The following is a 21,409-nucleotide window of genomic DNA, read 5'->3' on the forward strand; positions in this document are numbered from 1 at the left end:
TCCTAGGTTCGAGAATAGGGCTCGTGAAAATCGTGAATGGAAAAAATGTTTTCTGTTGATGATTCTGGAAATCACTATAAGCATTTCCCTGTAATATTAATGATAATCTCCCAGAGATGGAAATGCGTTCATCAAATGTGTATTGCCCTAACAGGTGTGTAAAATAAGGCAAGTTGGTTGCATTGTGTGGGTGACACATTCCATAAAATCAGGGCGATTTTGAAGTCCTGAGGTTTACATTTTCATATTTCAAGTGGTATCCCATTATTGACTTGCAGTAAGTGATATTTATGAGCCAAGGTTTTACCATGCTAACTAGCCAATTACACGGAGAAGAAATGTGCAAAATAAACAAATATGAAGAGCTCCACTACTATTCTAGTTTTTTAAAATCGTTATTTTAATAGTTACATTTTGAACCGTCGCAATTATAATATTATTGATTCCAGGGAATTAGATATTAAATTTGGATTATTATTTGTAATATTTGCAATACACGGGATTGCTGGGTTTTTTAACTGTGTTCATCATCCCGTATCTAAAGAACACACTCCTTTGGAAATTGGATTTTTTACCACCCTGTAGTGTGGGCGTGGGAGACACCTACTTTGTTGTGTCCGTTAGAAATAGCTACCCTCAATCACTGGGCAACCTATGTCGTTGCTTTGTCAGTAGGTCAGGTAAATTACTGCCAGCCTTGGCTTCGGGCCCCATCAGGACCCATGCCCAAATATTTGTTCATTCCAAGACAATGTTATTTTGAAAATGGACCCCTGATGAAAAGTGGGATTTATCTGAGTAGGCACTAGCACAATGTCCAGGTAATAAAAACTATGCACTACAAATAGAACAGAAAACACCATCGCCAATACTCCCACTGTTGCGTGCTTATTCGTTTCCTCAGAAATATATTTTAACAAAATGGCACCTAGAATCAGATGCCTTCGGGACTCTTCTCTGACCCCACTATTTAGGCTTTTAGGCTCCATGTCAAAATATAAAATCATTTTTTGAACATACACCTTGTCTTTCGAGGATTTACGGCCTGAAGCACTAATGAATAACACACATACAAAAATAAAATACTTGTAGTGGCGGCGGCGGCGGCGGCGGCAGCGGCGGCGGCGGCAGCGGCGGCGGCAGCAGCAGTAGCAGTAGCAGTAGCAGTAGCAGTAGTAGTAGTAGTAGTCACTGTTGTCTGTGGTGAGCCTGTGTCAGTCAGGTAAATTGCTGCTCACCCTCACCAGCAGTCATTCTTGGTTTTGAGTCCTGCCCGGACCCATAGTTTTGTTCTTTTGCAGACTTTTAAGTGTTTTAAATAGGGTCTCCTCTTCAGTTAGAGGAGGGATGAGATTGCTACTGGCTACTCGCCTTCTACTGGGAGTGACTCGAGCAAAATTCTCCTACGCAGACACCAATCTAGATGGGTTTGTCAAATTGCTGCTTGTCTTTGTCATCAGGTAAATTTTGGTTTAAGGTCCCATCAAAGATCAGGGTTTGTCAATGGGAAGATAACATGAAAATGTATAAAAATTGTGATATTGCACGTATAGACTTGGCACTAAGGTAAGAAAGGAAGTTGAAAAAAAGACAGGCCAGTAAACCCACACCTTGAACACCAATGTATGGGGTTAATTTCAAGATTTCCGTGCTGTAAAATTATATTTACCTACACCTGTGGAATAAAAATTTAACCCAGGAACTAATATCGTATAGGTACCAACGAAGTATCTGTCAGATCATACTTACCTTCCCAGAGTTGTAACCCTCATTGCTGAAAATGGAATGCACATGGGAGAAATGTCCAAACCAAGTTGGCTGATCGTTTGGTTCAACATGGCGTATGGACAGATTCCTTTATTTCCTATACCTGCTAATATTTTAAATTTCAAATATCCTAAATTCATCTCAACCTACCCTATGACCATTTTAAAGGCTTGTTGGTGTAATTCTGATCATTCTAGAAGACACTCTTTGAGATGTGCCTATTATCACAGAGTTGCAGGGCTAGCAGTCCATTTTGCCATTGTAGTTTGACACATTCACAGAGAATGCTACAAATGCTGTATACTGTCTGTTGCAGATCTCATTCCTGTCTGGTTTACACGAGTGAAATCCTAAGAGCTGGTTTAGTTCCCTACATGTTCAAAAACTTCTGAAAAGAATTTCATAAATGGGATATATCCAGATCTAAGATGCTTTTCCTCTTCATTTTGACGATTCTACCCTTGCAAACAATATCCGACTCAATGAAATCTTCGGGATAACCACTGAGCTGAAGATAACATCTTAGGTTTCTAATTACATTAAACAGATTATTCCTCTTTTGACATGCAGAGGAAGACTAGATTTGAAGTTTAGAGATATCAACAATTGCAAGTGGGTTTTCTATAAAGTTTAATAGCCAGTGCTGTGCCCCACCTACACTAGCCAATGTTACACATGCATGCACACACACGCAAACAAAGTACCTTGATGACAAAATAATTAAATGTTTGACCAAAATTTGAAATTGTGAAATACTGTACAAGTCACTTTTATTCTTTGTGGAGAACAATATCACAAAAATATGTAACATTAAATAGAAAATAGAAACATGTATATAAAATCTGTGATTGTTGCATTATTATACAATATATATATATACAATATAGTACAGAATATATTACACAACACACATTTAGGCAATAAACCTAGAGATCACAGCTAACACAACTATGACTAGCAAGTTAATGTCTGTGGATGATGCACTGCCGTTTGGTTTATGTTGTTGTTTTATACTGGAGTCTGTATCTTCTGAATATTTCAATATTCGTACTTCTTTTTGTATTCTTGTTAATGCTAACTGTTGTGATCGTGAGAGATGGGACAGCTGCTCTTGTGATACCACAGCTGCACTCAGTGTTGGCAATGACTTCAGCTGGTCATCATCCAATTCCTGAAACAATTTAGGTAAAACTGAAAAGTTATATCACATTATGATTTACTGAGCACTCAGCAACAGAACAAACAGAAAAATGAGCTGCTATGAGAAACTCTCAAAGTGAATCAATGTTCATATCAAACCCCACTTTCTGCTAAAAAGAAAACCTCATATAGTAACTGTAGAAGTCAGGATTAAAATATAGAACTACTGTCCACTGGAATATAATGCCATATAGTCTTGTAAGTAAGTACCAATAATTTAGAGGAACATGCTGCCTCAATCTTCTTCAGTACCTGTCTACAGAACTACATGGTCGGACAGCCCAGAAGACAATCGTTACAGTCACCATCATGAAAACCTAAAATTCATTTTTGAACATGAAAAATACTATATTCTAGGATGTCACACCTGTAGTATGGTAACAGTTTACCGAATCTTTAGAGGAATTTACTGCCTCCTTCACCCTGAAGAGGGAGACATCAGCAAACTTCTACAAGACTATACAGCATCACACCCAAATCACCACTATGAAAATATCAAATCTCTGATTTTATAACTTGTTCTTCATTAATAACTCAATTGCCCCCTAATAGTATAGTTCAGTCAACAGGTCACAAATCATTTCTGATTTTAAAACAGTTTCAGCTGCAGCAGAAACATGTTATATTCAATCTACTATAGGAATGAGACTGTCATTCTCAGTGATACAGGCCATTGTATCATCGTTTATAAATTTTCTGGATTATATTTTTAATAAACTTCCAAGTATCCATATCCCAGTGAGAACTTCAGATGCACTTATACAGAACTTTCCTTCCTGATGTTACCTACATAAGGGACAATGCAAACACAAGTGAAGATACACACCCAACAATAAATTTAAAAATGATGAACTTGTTCTTGGTTAACACACAAGTATGACAAATTTCTTGAGTGGGTGTCTTAAAGAGTTTTCTCTCCTTCCTTATGGATAAACTTTCAGAAGAAAAAGAAAACCACACACAGTCATGTAATGTCTACCCACTACTCTTATTTGCTGTTATCATTAGCAAGCTTAAACTTTGCCATTTGTCCTTTTGTCTCACTATTTAGCAAGAATTAATTACAGTTGAAAGATCTAGTCTCTTCCTTCTCAAGATCTGTCTTTAGGCACAAACTGTACTTAGCCAAAAAATTCACAAAATCTCTTTAGGCCTAACATTTTATACTTATGATTTTGAATTGGTGAGGGGTGAAATAAGTAATATACTGTAATAAAACATAATGAGGGGCATGCAGTAGCATAGTTAGTTGAGGCACTATGCTACAAGCTGGAAAGTTGTGGGTTCGATTCCCGATGTCATAGAATTCAATTGACCTAATCCTTCCAGCCGCATTATGGCACTGGGGTCGACTCAGCCTCCAACAGAAATGACTATTAGGAATATTCCTCAGGGGTAAGAGGTCGCTGGTGCGTAAGACTGACAACCTCACCACCATCTGTGAACTAACTCTCTAGAAAATGTGGGAGCCTCGATGTCTCACAACCCTATGGGCCTCCACAGCCTCTTACAAGAATAGCTTTACCTTTTAATAAAATATAACGCAGTTTCATTGGCAATGCATCACATTATTGTGCTGTGTTATTACATACAACCACTGTGTTGGTAAATTTGGCCGTGTGTTAACAAAGACACATTGCATTCTGAAGACGTTGCCATAATCTTCATGTCCAGACAGAAGAACTGTGATTGTGTGCCCTGTCTTGCATATAGAATATTACTTTTTAAGAGCATAAAAATGCTTGTAAATACATTTAAAATTAAATAACAGGGTTAAAAAATTACATTTGTTGCATAGCTGCATAATTCGCTATAGTAACAATACAAATTTTTGTTTTGAAGAATGAAGAAAAATTATGGTAAGAGCCAAAAGACAGATTTATGAAAAAGAATTGATCAAGACAAGCTAAAAAAAGTAAAGTTATGACACACCTTACGGTTGCTTTCTCTGAAAACTGAAGGCAGAGAAATTTTGCAAGTGCATTAAATTTCATAAAAACCTTTAGAAATATATATAATAACCCCCACATACATCTGATGATTCTGAATTATGACTGAATTATATTTGAAGAGATGTTGCAAAGTTAAGCTTTGACCAATGGCTGTTGCTTCTTAATACTGGCATGTGAAAATTGTTAATAAAAGCGGGAACATGAAAGGAAAAAGAACTGTCCACTAAGCTATTTTTAGTTTGAACTAAAATGTCCATCAAGGTAGAAGCTTCAATGTCCACATATGGCCCCCAGCAATAAACAGTATGAAATTACGGTCATACGTAACTAAAGTAACCTGAATTAAGACAATGTGAACTAACCATACAAAATTAAATTAATTATATTGAACTAAGCCATACTAAACATAACAGTACCAGGTCTTACTTGAAAAATACATATAAATACCAGCAGTTGAGTAACCAGTAATGAGGAGCTTGAGAACCTGAAAATTAATAAAACATCACATTTGCCTTCTTTATAATTCTGCTATCAGTCTCTCTGAAATAAATGGCTCAATGATTTATTAGGGTGAATCTGAATGCTGAAATCGAAATAAAAATGACACAAATACGTTTTATTCTTGCTGAAACTCAATGAATTCTACATAAATTGGTACATATTAAAACACCTTTCTCTATTCTTTATAAGTACAATTTCTGTCATATTCATCTATAGTAATAAATATTATTTGTATCTGTTCATTTATATCACTAACCTTAAATATTTGAGGAGGAATACATCTAATAGCAGAAGGCCTTATACCAACAAGTGGGTTGTTACCATATCCAGTTGATTTTAATTTTCTCCATTGTTCTGCTTTGAGACCTGAAATTTAATTTCAAATTTCACTGTTAACTTAGATAAGCCACTTCAGATCTTCCAAAATTCTTGCTAGTTTCCTTAAGCTTACTTTTAACAGGTATGTCATGTAATTTCCTTAATTAGCAGCTGGATATTCACTCAAAAACCATTGACATAAAACGGGCAAAACAAATGTAATTTATAAATAAAATTCAAGAATATGGAGGGCAGAGAGATACAGATATGCAATGAATAAATATTAAATTCCTGAGCAAATCTGACTTTTAATTGGAAACAAAATATTACAAGAAGAACCATTTGAGATTAACCTTTAAGTGCCGAAGTGCCCCATTTGTGCCAGTGGTGAGTAAGGTCGTCGTGGCCAAAGTACCCCGTTTTGGCCAGTCAGGCATTTAAACTTGCTAGGGGAAGCGCGCGCACACGCCGCTAGTAGAAGCGAATGCACAGTCCTAAATATTTATTTTTAAATGTAGCAATTATCAGACAGACTTGAGTAAAGCCCTAATAGAAAAATTAAAATGATACCTAAGTGAACAACAACATAAAGAGTATACGTATGAGTTATGCCCAAACTCATCCACGAGCCAGTACTTTTATTGCAGATTCTGCAGATTAATTTGTTAAAAATATATAGTAAAATTCGATGAACATACCTTTTTGTTGTTATCTGCTTGATGTATATATAGGCTTAAATAAAACTACAGTATTCGATTTCACTGAGCACGCACAGAAAACAGACCGCACTCTGAATCTCAGCCGCGATGCAGCTGTCTGTTCAGGCCCATAGAAAGGGCAATAAGCTTTTGCAGCTATAACGGAATGTCTTAGCACTGAAGAAGGGACCCCTCTAGCTTTCTCTTGAATAGCCATTCTTTCATTCTTCTGACCTTCAGTCAAAAGATTCGAAAATCCGAAGAGTGTAAGCAGTGCTAGCAGAAGGCCAAATGATTTTATTGCTTCCATCTGTTTTATGACATCAGGTACTGCTAAAATTTGTCAAGTGTTACAAACAGTAATGAATTTGTAATGCAGAACAACTATGAAGACCTGAGAAATCATTTTTGCAGTACTCATCAAAATTAAAAGACAAAAAATTGAAAATGGAGTATAATTTGTATAAAAAATTTCAAATCTTCCGTTATAATATGCGACAGTATGTTCTTTTCTGGTACAAACAAAATTAATTCCATCCATTTATCATAAAAATTGAGTTAGGATACAGCATTTTTAAACACAATGCTTAAAATTGTTTAGGTGCACTAACAGAAATGGACATTCAAACGCAGAGTAGCAACGGGCATTTAAACGCGCACCAGCAGCGGGCATTTAAATAAACTCCGGCCAGCTCAAGCTTACCACTATTTCAGAAGTCCGGCGTTTAAAGGTTAAACACAGAAAAGAGCCAGAACAGATCCATAGGGTCAAACTACTTTGGACATCATGACTACCACTGCTGCTATCAATCACCTTTTATGGAGATAATGAGATAAACAACAAAGTAAATGTGAGGCTCTGTTCTTATTCTTTATGAATTATTTGTAGCAATCTTCTGAAAGTTTCAGTTTTACAAGGATTTCAGAGTTCTAATTTACTCAGAATTCCTCAAATTTTTTTCTATGAGCTATTTCTCTTTATTGTGTGTGTTAATTACACACATCCAACTTGGAACTCATTGCATCTTTACAGTTAAAAATATACAGCCCAGACTTCCTTGTATTTAAGGTAATGTACTACTTGCTCCCACTATTGAACTAACCCATTCTTGGCCATGCTACACAGCTCAGGCAGTTAGTTGCCAGCTTCCCATGAAGTGACCTTGCTTTGCCACCAGGTCAAGTCATTTGGGATTCGTAGTGGATAAAATTTCTCTGGAATTTCTCTTATTACTTCTGTTTCCCTTGCCAATTCTAATTCCTCCAATTGATCCACATTGATTAACCATCCTATAACTGATAATATAGTCTTGATACTGACAGACATTAAGAACACACTAAAATTTACCTATTCTGTCACAAGATGCTATACAGTCTAGGTGATGACAGAGCCGTTATTTAAATAACTCACAAAGAAAGCAGATATTTTGTTAAGAGGCATTTCATGCTATAGATTAGAGAGCAGTCAATTTTCATTGTTTTCACTGTTTTCCTTTTGGTGATAGAATATTTAGAGCCAATTTCAAGATACAACATGAAGTATTACAAAATTACATAATTATTTCATTCTGCATTATATATGATATTTTTAAACAGCTGTAATAACTACATATTTACATTTCATGTATTTGAACTTCTATTAAGTATTGTATTTGTATTATGGTGTGTTATAAATTCTTCGTCCAATCCTGTATTGATATAGAAATTAAAAAAAATCTAATCCTAACATTTTACCTGCTGGTGTACTTCCTAATGTTGCAACATCTTCAGCTGTCCATGTATCTAGAGGACCATATTCAGAATTTCTGGTTGCCAAATTGACAAATTTGTGTAGACAATGAGTGGGACAGTCCTTCATCCTCCCAAGCATTGGTGATGCCTGAAGAAACACTGAATGTTCTAACAGGTCATGTAGCTTTTGGGAAGAAATTGTTAATACTTCACAGAGTATTCTGCCAAGCGCCACTGTAGTCTCAGTGATCAATTTCTTCATGTCTGGATTGCTCTTCAGGAAATGACTTCCTACTTCATGGAGCTGTTAAAATAGCGATAAATAAATGCTTAAATATTAAGTTCCAGAATTTGTTTATTTATACTGTTTATGACTGATTATCCCCTCCTCCAACCCCCAATAAGGTCATGGATGTGAAACCTGATCTCTGACATTGAGGGAAGGGCGCGGGCTGCAACATTTGATAACAGGGTCTTGCAATATTTTGACCAAAGCTCGATGAAACAGGAGGTTTGTGAAAATTATCTAACAAGGAGCCTCATAACTTGTACTTTTCACAAAATATATTTAGAATGATAAAGTCAGGGATGATGAGATGGGTGTGGCATGTAGCATGCACAAAAGACACAAAAAAAGAATATATATATATATACAGGGTATTGATAGGGAAGCAAGAAGGAAAGGAACCAGTAGGAAGACCTAGACATAGGATGGAGGATAATATTAGAAGGGATCTTAAAGAAATAGGATGTGGTATAGACTGGATTTATCTGACTCAGAATAGGGACCAATGGAAGGTTCTTGTGAACAGAGTGATGAAACTCGGGAGTCCTGTAACTCTTGAGCAATTCTTAAGTAACTGAGCAAGTGGCGGCTTGTCAAGGAGGACTCAACTCCATAGTGATTTCTTCATGTCACTGGAAATTTCTAGATACCTAGGAGCAGAGATGCAGATATTAATATAAGTAAACTTAAAAACAAATCAGTTCTGTAAACTGTACTTACAACATGAGTGTCCGTAACCATTTCACTTAACGTAGCTAAGTTATCCAGAGCATTAGATGAACTCAAATTCAAGTTAATTTTGGAAATATCATCAACCTCAAGAACTTTCACTAGGTGGCCCAAATCTGACAAGTTCTCCAGCAATTTGTCCTACAAAGCAAATCAAAATGTTAGGCAAGGCAAATATACTGCTGCATGTTACTTCTGAAAATGTGCCAGCATTCAAGGAGAGTACATGGGAAGACAAGAAAAAACAAAGTGGAGGTTTAAACAGAATTCATAAAACCTACGTTCTTATGACATAGTTTTCTAACATTCAGGATCCATCAAGCCAGTACTCCAGAATTATGGGAAAGATTGGGTCAGGTGCCTCTCCCAAGTTTTGCCCCACTTTCATGTAATCCAATCCTATGCAATAGATTATTAAAGAAGGCTTCAGCTCCTCTGAATGGATGAGTAAAACAACATGGAAAATATCTTCCTGAAAAGATAGTTGTTAAAGTATGCTGAATTCTTTTTAGTCCCAAGCTCCCTTCCTGATCAAGACTGTCTGCATTTCTTCAGATTAACCTACACCACAGCAAAGCTGCCACGGCAGCTCTGTGCCAACAGCTAGCTGAGGGTAAGGCAGATATAGCACTTATTCAGGAACCTTGGTTACACAAGGGTCAAATAAGGGGCTTAAATAATACAGGGTGTTCCTAAAAGAATGGTGGGGTTTTAGATACGTATATATTTCGTATTTCTTACCATGTACAATCATAATATGTGTCAATCGGAAGGTTAACTGTCCAAATTTTATGTACATCCATCAAAGTGCCTCTATGTGTGCACCTTTCGTTACCCGGCACACATCAATGCGATAGTCGAATTCCTGCCATACCTGCTGCAGCATTTCAGGTGTGATGGTCTCCACAGCACAACTGATTCTGTTTCGGAGATCCTGGAACGATTGGGGCAATGGGGGTACATAAACCATGTCATTCATGTACCCCCATAAGAAAAAATCACGTGGAGTTATTTCCGGGGATTTAGACACCTCAAATCTCAGCACGCAATAGGCCTTCTCCTGCTGGGTCGCCATCTTACATTTCACCCCTCCTAACTGTCGGAAATGGAACTAGGAAAGAGCGCGATATACAAATGAAAATTTGAGAGCTGCGTTATGAGTCTGTATACTTTTGCTTTTCATCACCAAAAACTGACGGAGGTATACGGCAATGAAACCCCACCATTCTTTTAGGAACACCTGGTACAGGGGGAACAGTTTACTCTGCTGTACCCAATAACAATGCAAGATCTTGTGTTTATATCAGGAATCGTGTTAATGCCTTGCCTTTGCTGAAGCTCTGTTCTAGGGATACAACAGCGGTAAGGATAACATACCCGTATCGAGGAGGCAGCAAGGAGATGATTATTGCTTCAGTCTACCTTCCATATGACTCGGATGAACGCCCACCAACTAAGGAAATGAGGGACATCATAGACTACTGCTGTAGCAGGAAAAAGCAACTCATCATTGAGTGTGATGCCAATGTGCACATCTTGTGGGGGAGCACCAGCACTAACCCAAGGGGAGAGAGCCTTATGGAATTTCTGGTGAGTTCGAACCTGAATATTCTAAACTGTGGTAACGAACCTACCTTTGTGGTTTGCAATAGGAAGGTTATTGATTTGACACTAGGGACAAATAACATTGGAAATCTGGTAAGTAATTGGCATGTATCTGATGAGCCGTCCCTATCAGACCACAGATACATATGCTTTCAAATAGGTAACATAACATAGCAAGTTACCTCCAGGAAGCCCAGGAGAACCAAATGGGAGTCGTACAAGGACGGCCTAAAGGTGAACCTGGAGACTATTTCGCGAAATATATGCATGATAAGGGACACAGATCGATCTGTTGACCAGTTGCAATGGGCCATTATCTTGTCCTATTATCAATCATAATTGCCCAGCCAAGACCACTCGCTTAGGAAGGAATGCACCTTGGTGGAATAAAAAGCTAAGAGTTAAAACAAGAAAGCTATTTTATATAGCGAAAAGGACAGGGCAGTGGGACACCTAAAACTCACCCCTTACAATAAAGAAATAAAGAAAGCCAAACGATCCTCATGGAGGAGGTACTGCCAGGAGATCAATGACGTACCGGGCAGTGCCAGACTCATGAAGGTCATGGCAAGAAACAGGCGACCAATAAGGTCAGCTCTATCAAGCTGCCTGGTGGCAAGTATACACAAACTGGAGAAGAAACACTGAAGGAACTGTTCAGAGTTCACTTCCCAGATTCAAAGTTAACTGATGATTTAGTAGATGAGTGGGGCCAGCAGAACCTGGGCGAATGTGGATACATAACGAACAGGGGAGACTGGAACCTGGCTGGTCGGGTAATCAATCAATCAATCAAAAATCAGATGGGTGTTAGGTACCTTCAAACCACTGAAGTCTGCGGGAACAGATGGTACTGTACTGGGGCTGCTGCAGCAAGGAGCGGAACATTTAGTCCCACACCTATGCCGCATATTTAGAACATGCATGGTGCATGGGTTTATCCCTGCGGCCTGGAGGCAAGTTAAAGTGACATTTATTCTGAAGCCCAGGAAACCCAATTATACCAAGGCTAAAGCTTATCATCCTATTAGCCTATCATCTTTCCTTTTGAAAACAATGGAGAAAGTGGTAGACAGACATAATAGGGGCAGTGCATTGAAAATTCATCCTCTGCACCAAAAGAAACATGCTTAACAAATAGGTAAATCTACTGAAACTGCACTGCATAATGTAGTAACACACATAGAGAATGCTATTGAATACAAGGACATTACTCTTGGAGCATTCCTTAATGTAGATGGAGCCTTTGACAGAACCTCCTTTGATACAATAAAACAGGCTGCTGAAAGGCATGGCATTGAGCCCGCAATATGCAGAGGGATTTGTGCTATGCTGGAAAGCAGGAATACAAGTGCTACATTGACTGGCGAGACCTTAAGAGCATCTGCGGTGAGAGGGTGTCAACAGGGGGGGGCATTCTTTCCCCTCTCCTGTGGAGCCTGGTCGTGGATGATCTTCTTTGGGAGCTCAAGAGTACAGGCCACTTCACAGTAGGATATGCTGATGTATAGCAATCCTAATTAATGGGAAATTTCCACACACTGTATCAGAGGTCTTACAAACAGCCCTGTATACAGTTCAACAATGATGCGAAAGGACAAACTTGTCTATCAATCCAAACAAGACTGTGATTGTACCCTTTACTAGGCAGAGGGCTATAAAGGGGCTCAAAGAACGAATACTCTTCAGTAAAGCGATCCAGCTATCCATTGAAGTCAAGTACCTTGGATTAACATTAGACAAGCGGCTGACATGGAAACAACAGCTGGATAAGGTTATTAGTAAGGCCTATATAGCCTTCTGGACATGCAGAGGCACATTTGGGAAGACTTGGGGACTGACATCAAAAGTGATATATTGGATATGCCCCATAATCACCTATGCCACCACTATATGGTGACCTACAGTTAAACTCAAGACAAGTCAGGCAGAACTTAGCAAACTGTAAAGGATAGCCTGCTTGGGAATTACAGGAGCAATGAGGACAGCTCCAACAGCTGCAATGGAAATCCTACTAGGACCCCCTCCACTGCATTTGCCGATGGAAGCAGAGGCCAAGTTAGGAAATTACAGATTACGTTGCAATGATCAATGGAGACCTAAATCCAAAGGTTTTGGACATGCATACATGACTAGGGACATGAAAAAAGAACCCATCCTACAGATGGGATCTGATAAACTGCTACCGAAACATGTTTATGATAGACCCTTCACAATCAGCTTTGCTGATAGAAGTGAATGGAAAGAGGGGTTCCAACCTGATAGAAAGTGAGGACTAATCTGGTATACAGATGGTTCCAAGACAAATAAAGGCACTGGAGCTGGCTTGTATTGTGATGGAACGAGGCTGAAGCATACCTTCGGCCTCGGTCAGTACAAAAGAGTATTCCAGGCAGAGGTGTATGCCATTAAGGTATGCGCAGTTGAGAATTTAGATAGGAAATATAGAAATAGGAACATCTATATTTTGTCAGACAGTCAAGCTGCAATTAAAGCACTTGGTGCACACCAAATCACTTCAAAATTGGTTTGGGACTGCCACCAATCCCTCATACAACTGGCCAACAACTGATATGGGTGCCAGGTCATGAGAGTATTGTAGGGAATGAAACCGCAGATCAACTGGCAAGAACAGGATATGAACAACCATTCATAGGATCTGAACCAGCTTGCGGCATCTCAATTGGAGTTGCCAAGAAAGCGATCAGAGCCTGGACTAACAGAAATCGCAAAAAAACACTGAGATTCCATAACTGGACTCAAACAAGCAAAAGGATTTATATCAGGACCCTCTGTCAAAAGAATGAGTGACCTGTTAAAATTAAACAGAGATCAACTCAGATGGGTGGTAGGATTACTTACTGGACACTGCCACCTAAATGGACACCTTTCCAAACTGGGACTGACAGAGGATCCAATTTGTGAGAGGTGTTTACAAGAAGATGAATCAGCCCCACACATCTTATGTGATTGTGAGGCTATAGCTTATTTAAGATATCGACACCTGGATCAATTCTTCATGGAACCAAGTGAGTTTTATGACGTCCCCATAAACAATGTCCTACATTTCTTTCAAAATGTAGGATTAATAAAGGGTTAATCCAAAGGGGAAGCACAATAGACCACTGAAGGTCGCAGTGCTAGGGCCAGTTTTATGGCTCACCCCTCATACTCATACTGTGTGAATAAGACATGTTATCTATTCCAGAGAAGCAAGAGATGTGTCATATTATTTGTAAACTATCCATTTTATGATCAAGTGTGGACTTCTCACAGCATGATTCCATGTGCAGCCTTCACTTTAGCTTTTTGGGGGGACCAGTGGATCTAGATAATCTGAAATGCAGGTAAATTAAAATGGATTATTGACTTCAGATCATCAAAATGAACATTAAATGAGGAATAAACTGAAATTAATGTATATTAAATGAGGAGTTTACTGTATGTATTTGGTCTTTTTATGAATGAAAGACACATTCACTCTCTAATGCATGTAAAGGTGTTGACTGTCCTGTTTCTTCAGTATCCTCTTTCCTGTTGTGAATCTAATAAAGAACTACCGATATTATGAAATTTATGACATGCTCTTTACTACATGAATAGTAGTTAAGGCTGTTAAATGATGTACAAGTGTTTCAGTAAAGGTTTTGAATACTGTTCAAACCCGCATTTCCTTCTTAATTACAGGAATATATTTTAATCAGTTAATTCCAATGTTATTCCTTCTTTAACATATGTCTATTTTATACTGTGATATCAACAAAATAAGCAACCATGTTCTGTGCAAAGAATGGGTACTTCGTATTATTCTAGTTCAGTATCTCTAAATTATTTGTACTGTTGTGAAAGGATTAGAAGTTCTTTTATGTTATGATTAAAGACTTATATCACAATGAATGAATGAGTAAATAAATAGGTAAATAAATAAATGAACTTATAAATCTAATACTAAACATGTACTCACCTTATTCACAAGACTCCATATTTTTGTTTGCAATTTACTATCTAGTTCCAGTGATCCCAGAGTATCAACACACATTTCCAATTCTTCAAGTCCCATAAGCTCAATATCTGTCTCATCCAGAGCCAGTCCTGCTGACAGTCCTGTTGCTCTGATGGCATCACAGGATACCTTTTGACACAATATTTGTTCACTAATACAAATAAAATTAGGTTTGATTTTCAGGCACATCATTTAAATCAATTAATGAAACAGGTATCTTGAACAAACTTAAGAGACCAAATTTGGTGGTAATAATCGTCCTTGTAAAAAAATTATGGCAAAAGTTGCAGAAGAGAAACTATGGTGTAGGGACCTCAAAGATTGCTTGGAGTTCAAGCATATAATAGGTATTAGCTTCCAATGCTAAAGCTTCCAGAAATGGGCTTTTGACCATTTTGGTTTCTGTCTGCCTTGAATGGTTAAAGGCAGGAATCTACATTTTATACAGCAGTATCTTACATCTCAGGTGACAGGTCAACAGTGAATATTAAAATTACAGCAAACAGAGTCCACCTGCATTCTCTCATGGGATCCAAATAATCGGAGGGCTTGTTTTACAGTACGAAAGCAGTGACTGTCCATATCTATGTTTGACACAGCCAATTCAAAGCAGACACTTCTGTACAGGACAGTGGCACCTTACTCGGAGAGAGCAGATACCCTTCTGCGAGAGTTTTTTTTTTTTCCTGAACTGAAATTGCAATTGAATTTAATTTAAAGATGCATAAAAGTTTCAGATATTTGGCACATGTGACTATACACAGGGTTTGGAGTGGCACAAAGAATGCAGATTGCATAATGAAGGCATAAAATATATTTCAAAGTTCAATGTTCCATCACATTTGTAGAGGTTTGAGAAGTGCTAAGAGGTTTTCTAATTCTCTTCTGAATTGGCATTACAGCATTTTTATTTTACTCATAGTTCCAAAAGAAGTGTATGAATATACCTTTTCCCAGTATCTAGGTATCTCTCTCTTATCTGCTGGCTGTACAGAAGTCATTTCAATCTCAGGAATCAGAGCTGATACAGCTGATGGCTTAGTCTGTGAGGAAAAAATATTTGCTCGAATAACACCTCTCAACACCTCTCCTGACTGCTCTGCTCGGTTGATACCATTAATTGTCTGGTTGTTTCTTTGCTCTGAAATAAAAATTTTATCAATGATATAGATCGCATATACTAGTACGAGTTTATTTAGTAGCGGGTAAGGCATTATATGCTTCATATCAACAGATTTGACTTAAAGGTGTTTGTACTTAAAATACTTGGTACAGACAGATCCAAATATGTAGTTTCATTTGTACAAAAGAATCAGTGTTAAGTGTATATGAGATATTTTTTGCTCAAACCAAATTTTAAAAGAAGTCATCAGAAAGAAAATAATGTATAACACACCATATTTAAAAAAATCAGAATTTCAATTTATCTTTAGTTCAACAGGTGTGGTTTTCAAAAACCTAACATTTATTTTAATTGTATATGTTTTTTGCATGCGTGAGAAACTTAAGTCTCTCACTAAAAGAAGAACACATATCACTGGTGTCAATAAAATGCTATTGCTCTGTGAAAGAAGCAGCAAGGGGTGGGGAATACAACAACATTGCATCTTAGTAATGTGTACTCTTTGCTTAACATTAGGATGACTGAAGCAAGATATATTTCCCATGTAATATTAGAGCTGTCATTTGAAAAGCCTACTTTCTATATGGTCCAAGCTAGGATGAGAAATTGCACCTACACATTAAGGCAACAACATTTCAAGTCTACCTCACAGAATGCTGTTACATGGCTAAGGTTATGGATTCAATCTTCATGTAACAAGAAATCTGTTTACTTCGGAGAGATGCAAATTTTTTCTTTCACTTGTCTGAGTCCCAATGCTGTGATTTTCCTCATGATGCATATAGTTCAGTACAGTTCAGAAGGTGCTGTATTCAAACCTCCCAACTTAGGTCCTTATGGTTTTCTTCAGTTCCTACAGTCAAATGTCAGGACAGTACTCTGATTAAACCATGATCACTTTCTTCCAAGATTTTTCCAATTCATCATTCATCATGATATCGTACACTATATAGCCCACTTACTGCAAAGTTGAAAAGGTATAAATCATCAAGTAGTGATCAAATGCCAGCAGAATTGATTCAAGCAGGAGGTGAAATATTATGTTCCAAGATCCATAACTTATTTAATTCTATTTGGAGTAAGGAAAATTGTCTGATCAGTGGAAGGAGTCTATTATTGTACCAGTTAACAAGAAGGGTAATAAAACTGAGTGCAGTAATTATCATGGGATATCACCGCTATCAACTTCATACAAAATTCTATCCAATATTCTACTCTCAAGGTTAAGTCCATACACAGTATAGATTAAATTATTGCGATCATCAGTGTGGCTTCAGACATGAGAGATCAACTACTGATCATATCTTTTGTATTTATCAGATACTGGAGAAAAAAATGGCAGTACAATGACACAATAATCAGCTATTCACAGACCAAGAAAGCTTATGGTTCAGTTAGGAGGAAATTATTGTACAATATTCCCATAGACTTTGGGATACCCATGAAACTAGTTAGGATGATTAAAATACATTTAAACAAAATAAATAGCAAAGTCCATATAATGGCCTAAAACAAGGCGATGCTTTATTGCCACTGCTTTTCAACTTTGTTTTAAAATATGCCATTAGGAAGGTCCAGGAAAACTGGGTGGGACTGGAATTAAATGGGACACATCAGCTGTTGATCTATGCTGATGATGTGAATCTACTAGGTGATAATATAGATACCATGAGAGCGGCCTCCGTAGTCTAGAGGTAACGTCCCCACCTCATGACTCGTAGTACGCGGGTTCAAATACCCGGTGGAGGTCGTCGAATTTTTAAGGGCGGAAAAATTCAGGGAACAAGTCCTCCGGGAGGGACTTTAAGCCGTGGGTCCCGTGTCGTAGCTTTGCGGCATGTAAAAGAACCTCATACCTCCAAAGGAGGTCACTGAGCAAAATTGCGGATGTTTGCCACCCGACAGCAGTCACTAATACCTCCGGTAGATGGGGGAAGCATTATAGATACTTCTCAGCCAGTAGAGCCGGTCTCGCTGGCTGGGCGGGACTGATGGTTAAGCACCAATACCGGCAGGATATAGAGGCTGGTAGAAATCATAGAGGGAAGCACAATGGACCACTACAGGTCTAAGTGCATGGGGAAACCCACCCTCTCTAAAACTAACTAACTAACTAACTAACTAACTAACTAACTAACTAACTAACTAGATACCATGAGGAAAAAAACACAAACTTTAATTGATGCTGCTAATGAGGTTGGTCTAGAAGCAAACAGAGAAAACTAAGTATGTGTTGCTGTTTCATCACATGAATGCAGAGCAAAATAGTGACAAAGATAGCTAGCAGATCCTTAGAAAATGTGGCAAAGTTCAGTTATTTGGGAATGACTAACAAATCAAAACCTGATTCAGGAGGGAATTAAGGAGACTGAATTCGGATAATGCTTGCTACCGTTCTGCCCAAAGGATTTTGTCTTCCTGTCTGCTGTCTAAAAACATAAAAATTAGAATATACAAAACTATAATTTTTCCTGTGGTTCTGTATGGGTGTGAAATGTTGTCTTTGACATTAAGGGATGAACATAAACTGAAGGCATTTGAGAACAGGGTGCTGAGAATATTTGGACTGAAGAGAGATGAAGTGACAGAAGGTTGGAGAAATTTGCATAACGAGGAGCTTCATAACTTGTACTCTTTGCCAAGTATAATTGGATTGATCAAGTCAAGGAGGTTGAGATGGGCAGGGCATATAGCATGAATGGGGGAGAAGAGAAATGCATACAGGATATTGGTGGGAAAGGCAGAAGGAAAGTGACCACTAGGAAGACCAAGAAGTATGTGGGTGAACAATATTAAAATGGATCTTAGAGAGATAGGACAAGATGGTATTGATTGGATTAAACTGGCTCAGGATAGAGACCAGTGGAGGGCTTTTGTGAACATGGTAATGAACCTTCAGATTCCATAAAATGCTTGGAAGTTCGAGTAGTTGCACAATCGGCAGCTTCTCAAGAAAGGCTGAATTCAATGGCACAATCGGCAGCTTCTCAAGAAAGGATGAATTCAATGAGTGATATAGCCCAGCTGCTGATACATACACACACACACACTCAAATTCACACAACTGAATCAATCACACTTATACCTACTCTTATAATTATCATTAATATTAATATAAAGATAGTATAATCATCTGTATCAGTTTTAAATGAGAAATGAAAACTGAAAATGAGAGCATTATTATTTCTTTATCTGGGTAACCTCAACAGCATCTGATGTGTCAACAGAACTACAGAATGAAAGTGTTAAGTATACTTCAGGGTAGAAGAAAAGAAAAATAACTTGAGCATTAACACAGGAAAAACCTTATAAATATCTGTATCAGCAGAATGTATATTAAAATAGGTCTATATCTTCATATATCAAGATAAACATGCACCTCCTTTGCTCCAAACATGGAGAAATATAAATCTTCTATGTAATGGTTCTCAAAAAATGTAAACAAGAGAAACACTTTAAAGTGCACTTTCTTGAATTTTGAATAATATGTATAGAGTAACTGTAAAAGGCATGCTATAAATTCAAACACTTATTTCAATATTTTCGTACCTTCCTTGTCTTCCACATTGGCATGTCTCTTGACTTTCACTTTCTCATGATTAGATCTGTGTGATGAAAGAGACATATTTTCATCTCTTTTTAAGGAAATACTTCCATTTACTGGAAGAGAATCAGAAGAACTTTCTGATTTGATTTCTTGCAATAAATGTTTGTTTTCGATATTTGCAGAAAATTTAACATGTTTATCTGTTGGCAGCTCAGCACTTCTTTCAGTAGAATTTATATCACTTGTTACTGAAGTACTATTGCTGTCTACAGCTGCTGAAGTTGGTGGATAAATTAGCGTAACAGTTGTGTTTTCCAATGAACTTCCAGTGGAAATAACTGTCTCTGTAGAACTTCTTAAAGTAGTCAAATAATTATCACCATCAATTTTATTTATTTTGTCAGATTTTGTGCTTGACCAGATGATACTTTCTGCTGCTGGAGTTGAGGTTTCCATAAGAAATTCTGTATTAGCTTCAGTGTCACCAGTTGTAGATGTTTCTAGTTCCTCCAATTTCTCAATTAAATCTGCATTCAATGTTTCATTACTTTCATGCAAAGCCACAGTTGAAGTTGGATGAGTTGTAGATTCACTGGTTAATGTATTGGGCATTGCAACTGAAACAGAGTCAGCAGAATTGTTTCTTAAATTAATAAATGGAAACGTTGCTTCCTACTGAAATAACTCCATTTGACAGTGAAGTTTTCTTAACACTGTAAAAACTACTAGTTCGGACTGTTTTTAAGGCACAGTGCTTATGGAACCTAAATCATCATAACAAGCTATGGCGTGAGTGTTGTGTGAAGGATACTTTCAAGTTCAATGGATATATCTAATTACTTGTATAGTAGTTCCAGCATCCAAATCAAAAAATAAGTTCTAGTTTCAGTAGTTATACTATCAGGAACATATTTTACTAAACTAGATACTAATAAACTTTGTTAATAACGTCATACCTAAAATTTAAATAATGATTTTGGAATACTGCCTGCCTGTTTCAATTACACATTGTCATCACCCTCCCAGACACAGGTGTCAAACATTTCCAAACTTTAAACTGCCTAATATTTTTAATCTGACTCCATTCAAGGAACTAAGGTTACAACCTAATTATAGTCACACAAATTACTAACTTTGTATAAATTTTTTCCGGAAAATTACTCTTTGCAGTATTTACATATCTCCGTGATTTTAGTCTGCAAGCGAACTATACTGACCGAGTGACCACAGTTTGTCGGCGAAGGTTAGTTCCAACCTTTGCAGATAGAGGGTGTCGCATGGTCAGCACAACGAATCCCCACAGCTGTTAATTTCGGTTTTCTAGACCGGAGCCGCTATTTCCTTGAAATAGCTCCTCAATTATAATCATGAGGCTGAGTGGACCCCATTCCAGACCCTCTACTTCTCAGAAAAAATCTGGTAGCGCCGGGAATCGAACATGGACCTCTGAATCTGTGGCCAGGAATGCTGACCACAGAGACGGTTTGAGATAAATTTGGACACTGATTTTCATTGCATATAATCACCTCCCCTCACATTCTAAATATAAATGACTGAGGAAAGTATATAAAAGTAGAAATGTTTCTAATTAAATATATCTGTTACTGCATACTGTTAGCTGGCATATATCATCAGTAGGGCTCGGATTTCTATGACCTAAAAACATTGAAAATATACATGCATTTATGCCCTAAAAATGGCAAAATATGACCTAAAATATGACAGAATGGCCCACAAAAAATAAGTAAATATTTAACAAAAATTCCTAAGAATGGCAATTTATTAAGAAGTTTACAAAGTTATTTTGTCCTGAATAAATATCTTTAAGCTCTGAAGCATCGATCACAGCACATTGCTGACCCCATAAAGAGAAAAGCTGAATGGCGTTTTATTGAAAAGTGTACAAAGTTATTTTGTCCTGAATAAATGTCTTTAAGCTCTGAAGCATC

General features: G+C 37.5%; 1 protein-coding gene across 5 annotated transcripts in view; it reads right to left on the reverse strand.

Annotated features, from left to right (window-relative positions):
- Window positions 1–2,535: 2,535 nt before the first annotated feature.
- The window catches only part of LOC111874734, a 69,239-nt gene continuing 50,365 nt past the window's right edge, over window positions 2,536–21,409 (reverse strand). For all 5 annotated transcript variants that reach the window (XM_023870473.2, XM_023870474.2, XM_023870472.2 and 2 more), the window contains 7 exons: window positions 19,463–20,077; window positions 15,738–15,931; window positions 14,752–14,919; window positions 9,174–9,323; window positions 8,171–8,471; window positions 5,677–5,786; window positions 2,536–2,938 (listed from right to left, as the gene is read on the reverse strand). In XM_023870473.2, the coding sequence (XP_023726241.1) occupies window positions 2,681–2,938; window positions 5,677–5,786; window positions 8,171–8,471; window positions 9,174–9,323; window positions 14,752–14,919; window positions 15,738–15,931; window positions 19,463–20,077 (1,796 nt within the window). In that variant the 3' untranslated portion in view covers window positions 2,536–2,680. The remainder of the gene's footprint in view (window positions 2,939–5,676; window positions 5,787–8,170; window positions 8,472–9,173; window positions 9,324–14,751; window positions 14,920–15,737; window positions 15,932–19,462; window positions 20,078–21,409) is intronic.

The sequence above is a fragment of the Cryptotermes secundus genome, unplaced genomic scaffold (genome assembly GCF_002891405.2).
Source record: "Cryptotermes secundus unplaced genomic scaffold, Csec_1.0 scaffold390, whole genome shotgun sequence".
Lineage (NCBI taxonomy): Eukaryota > Metazoa > Arthropoda > Insecta > Blattodea > Kalotermitidae > Cryptotermes > Cryptotermes secundus.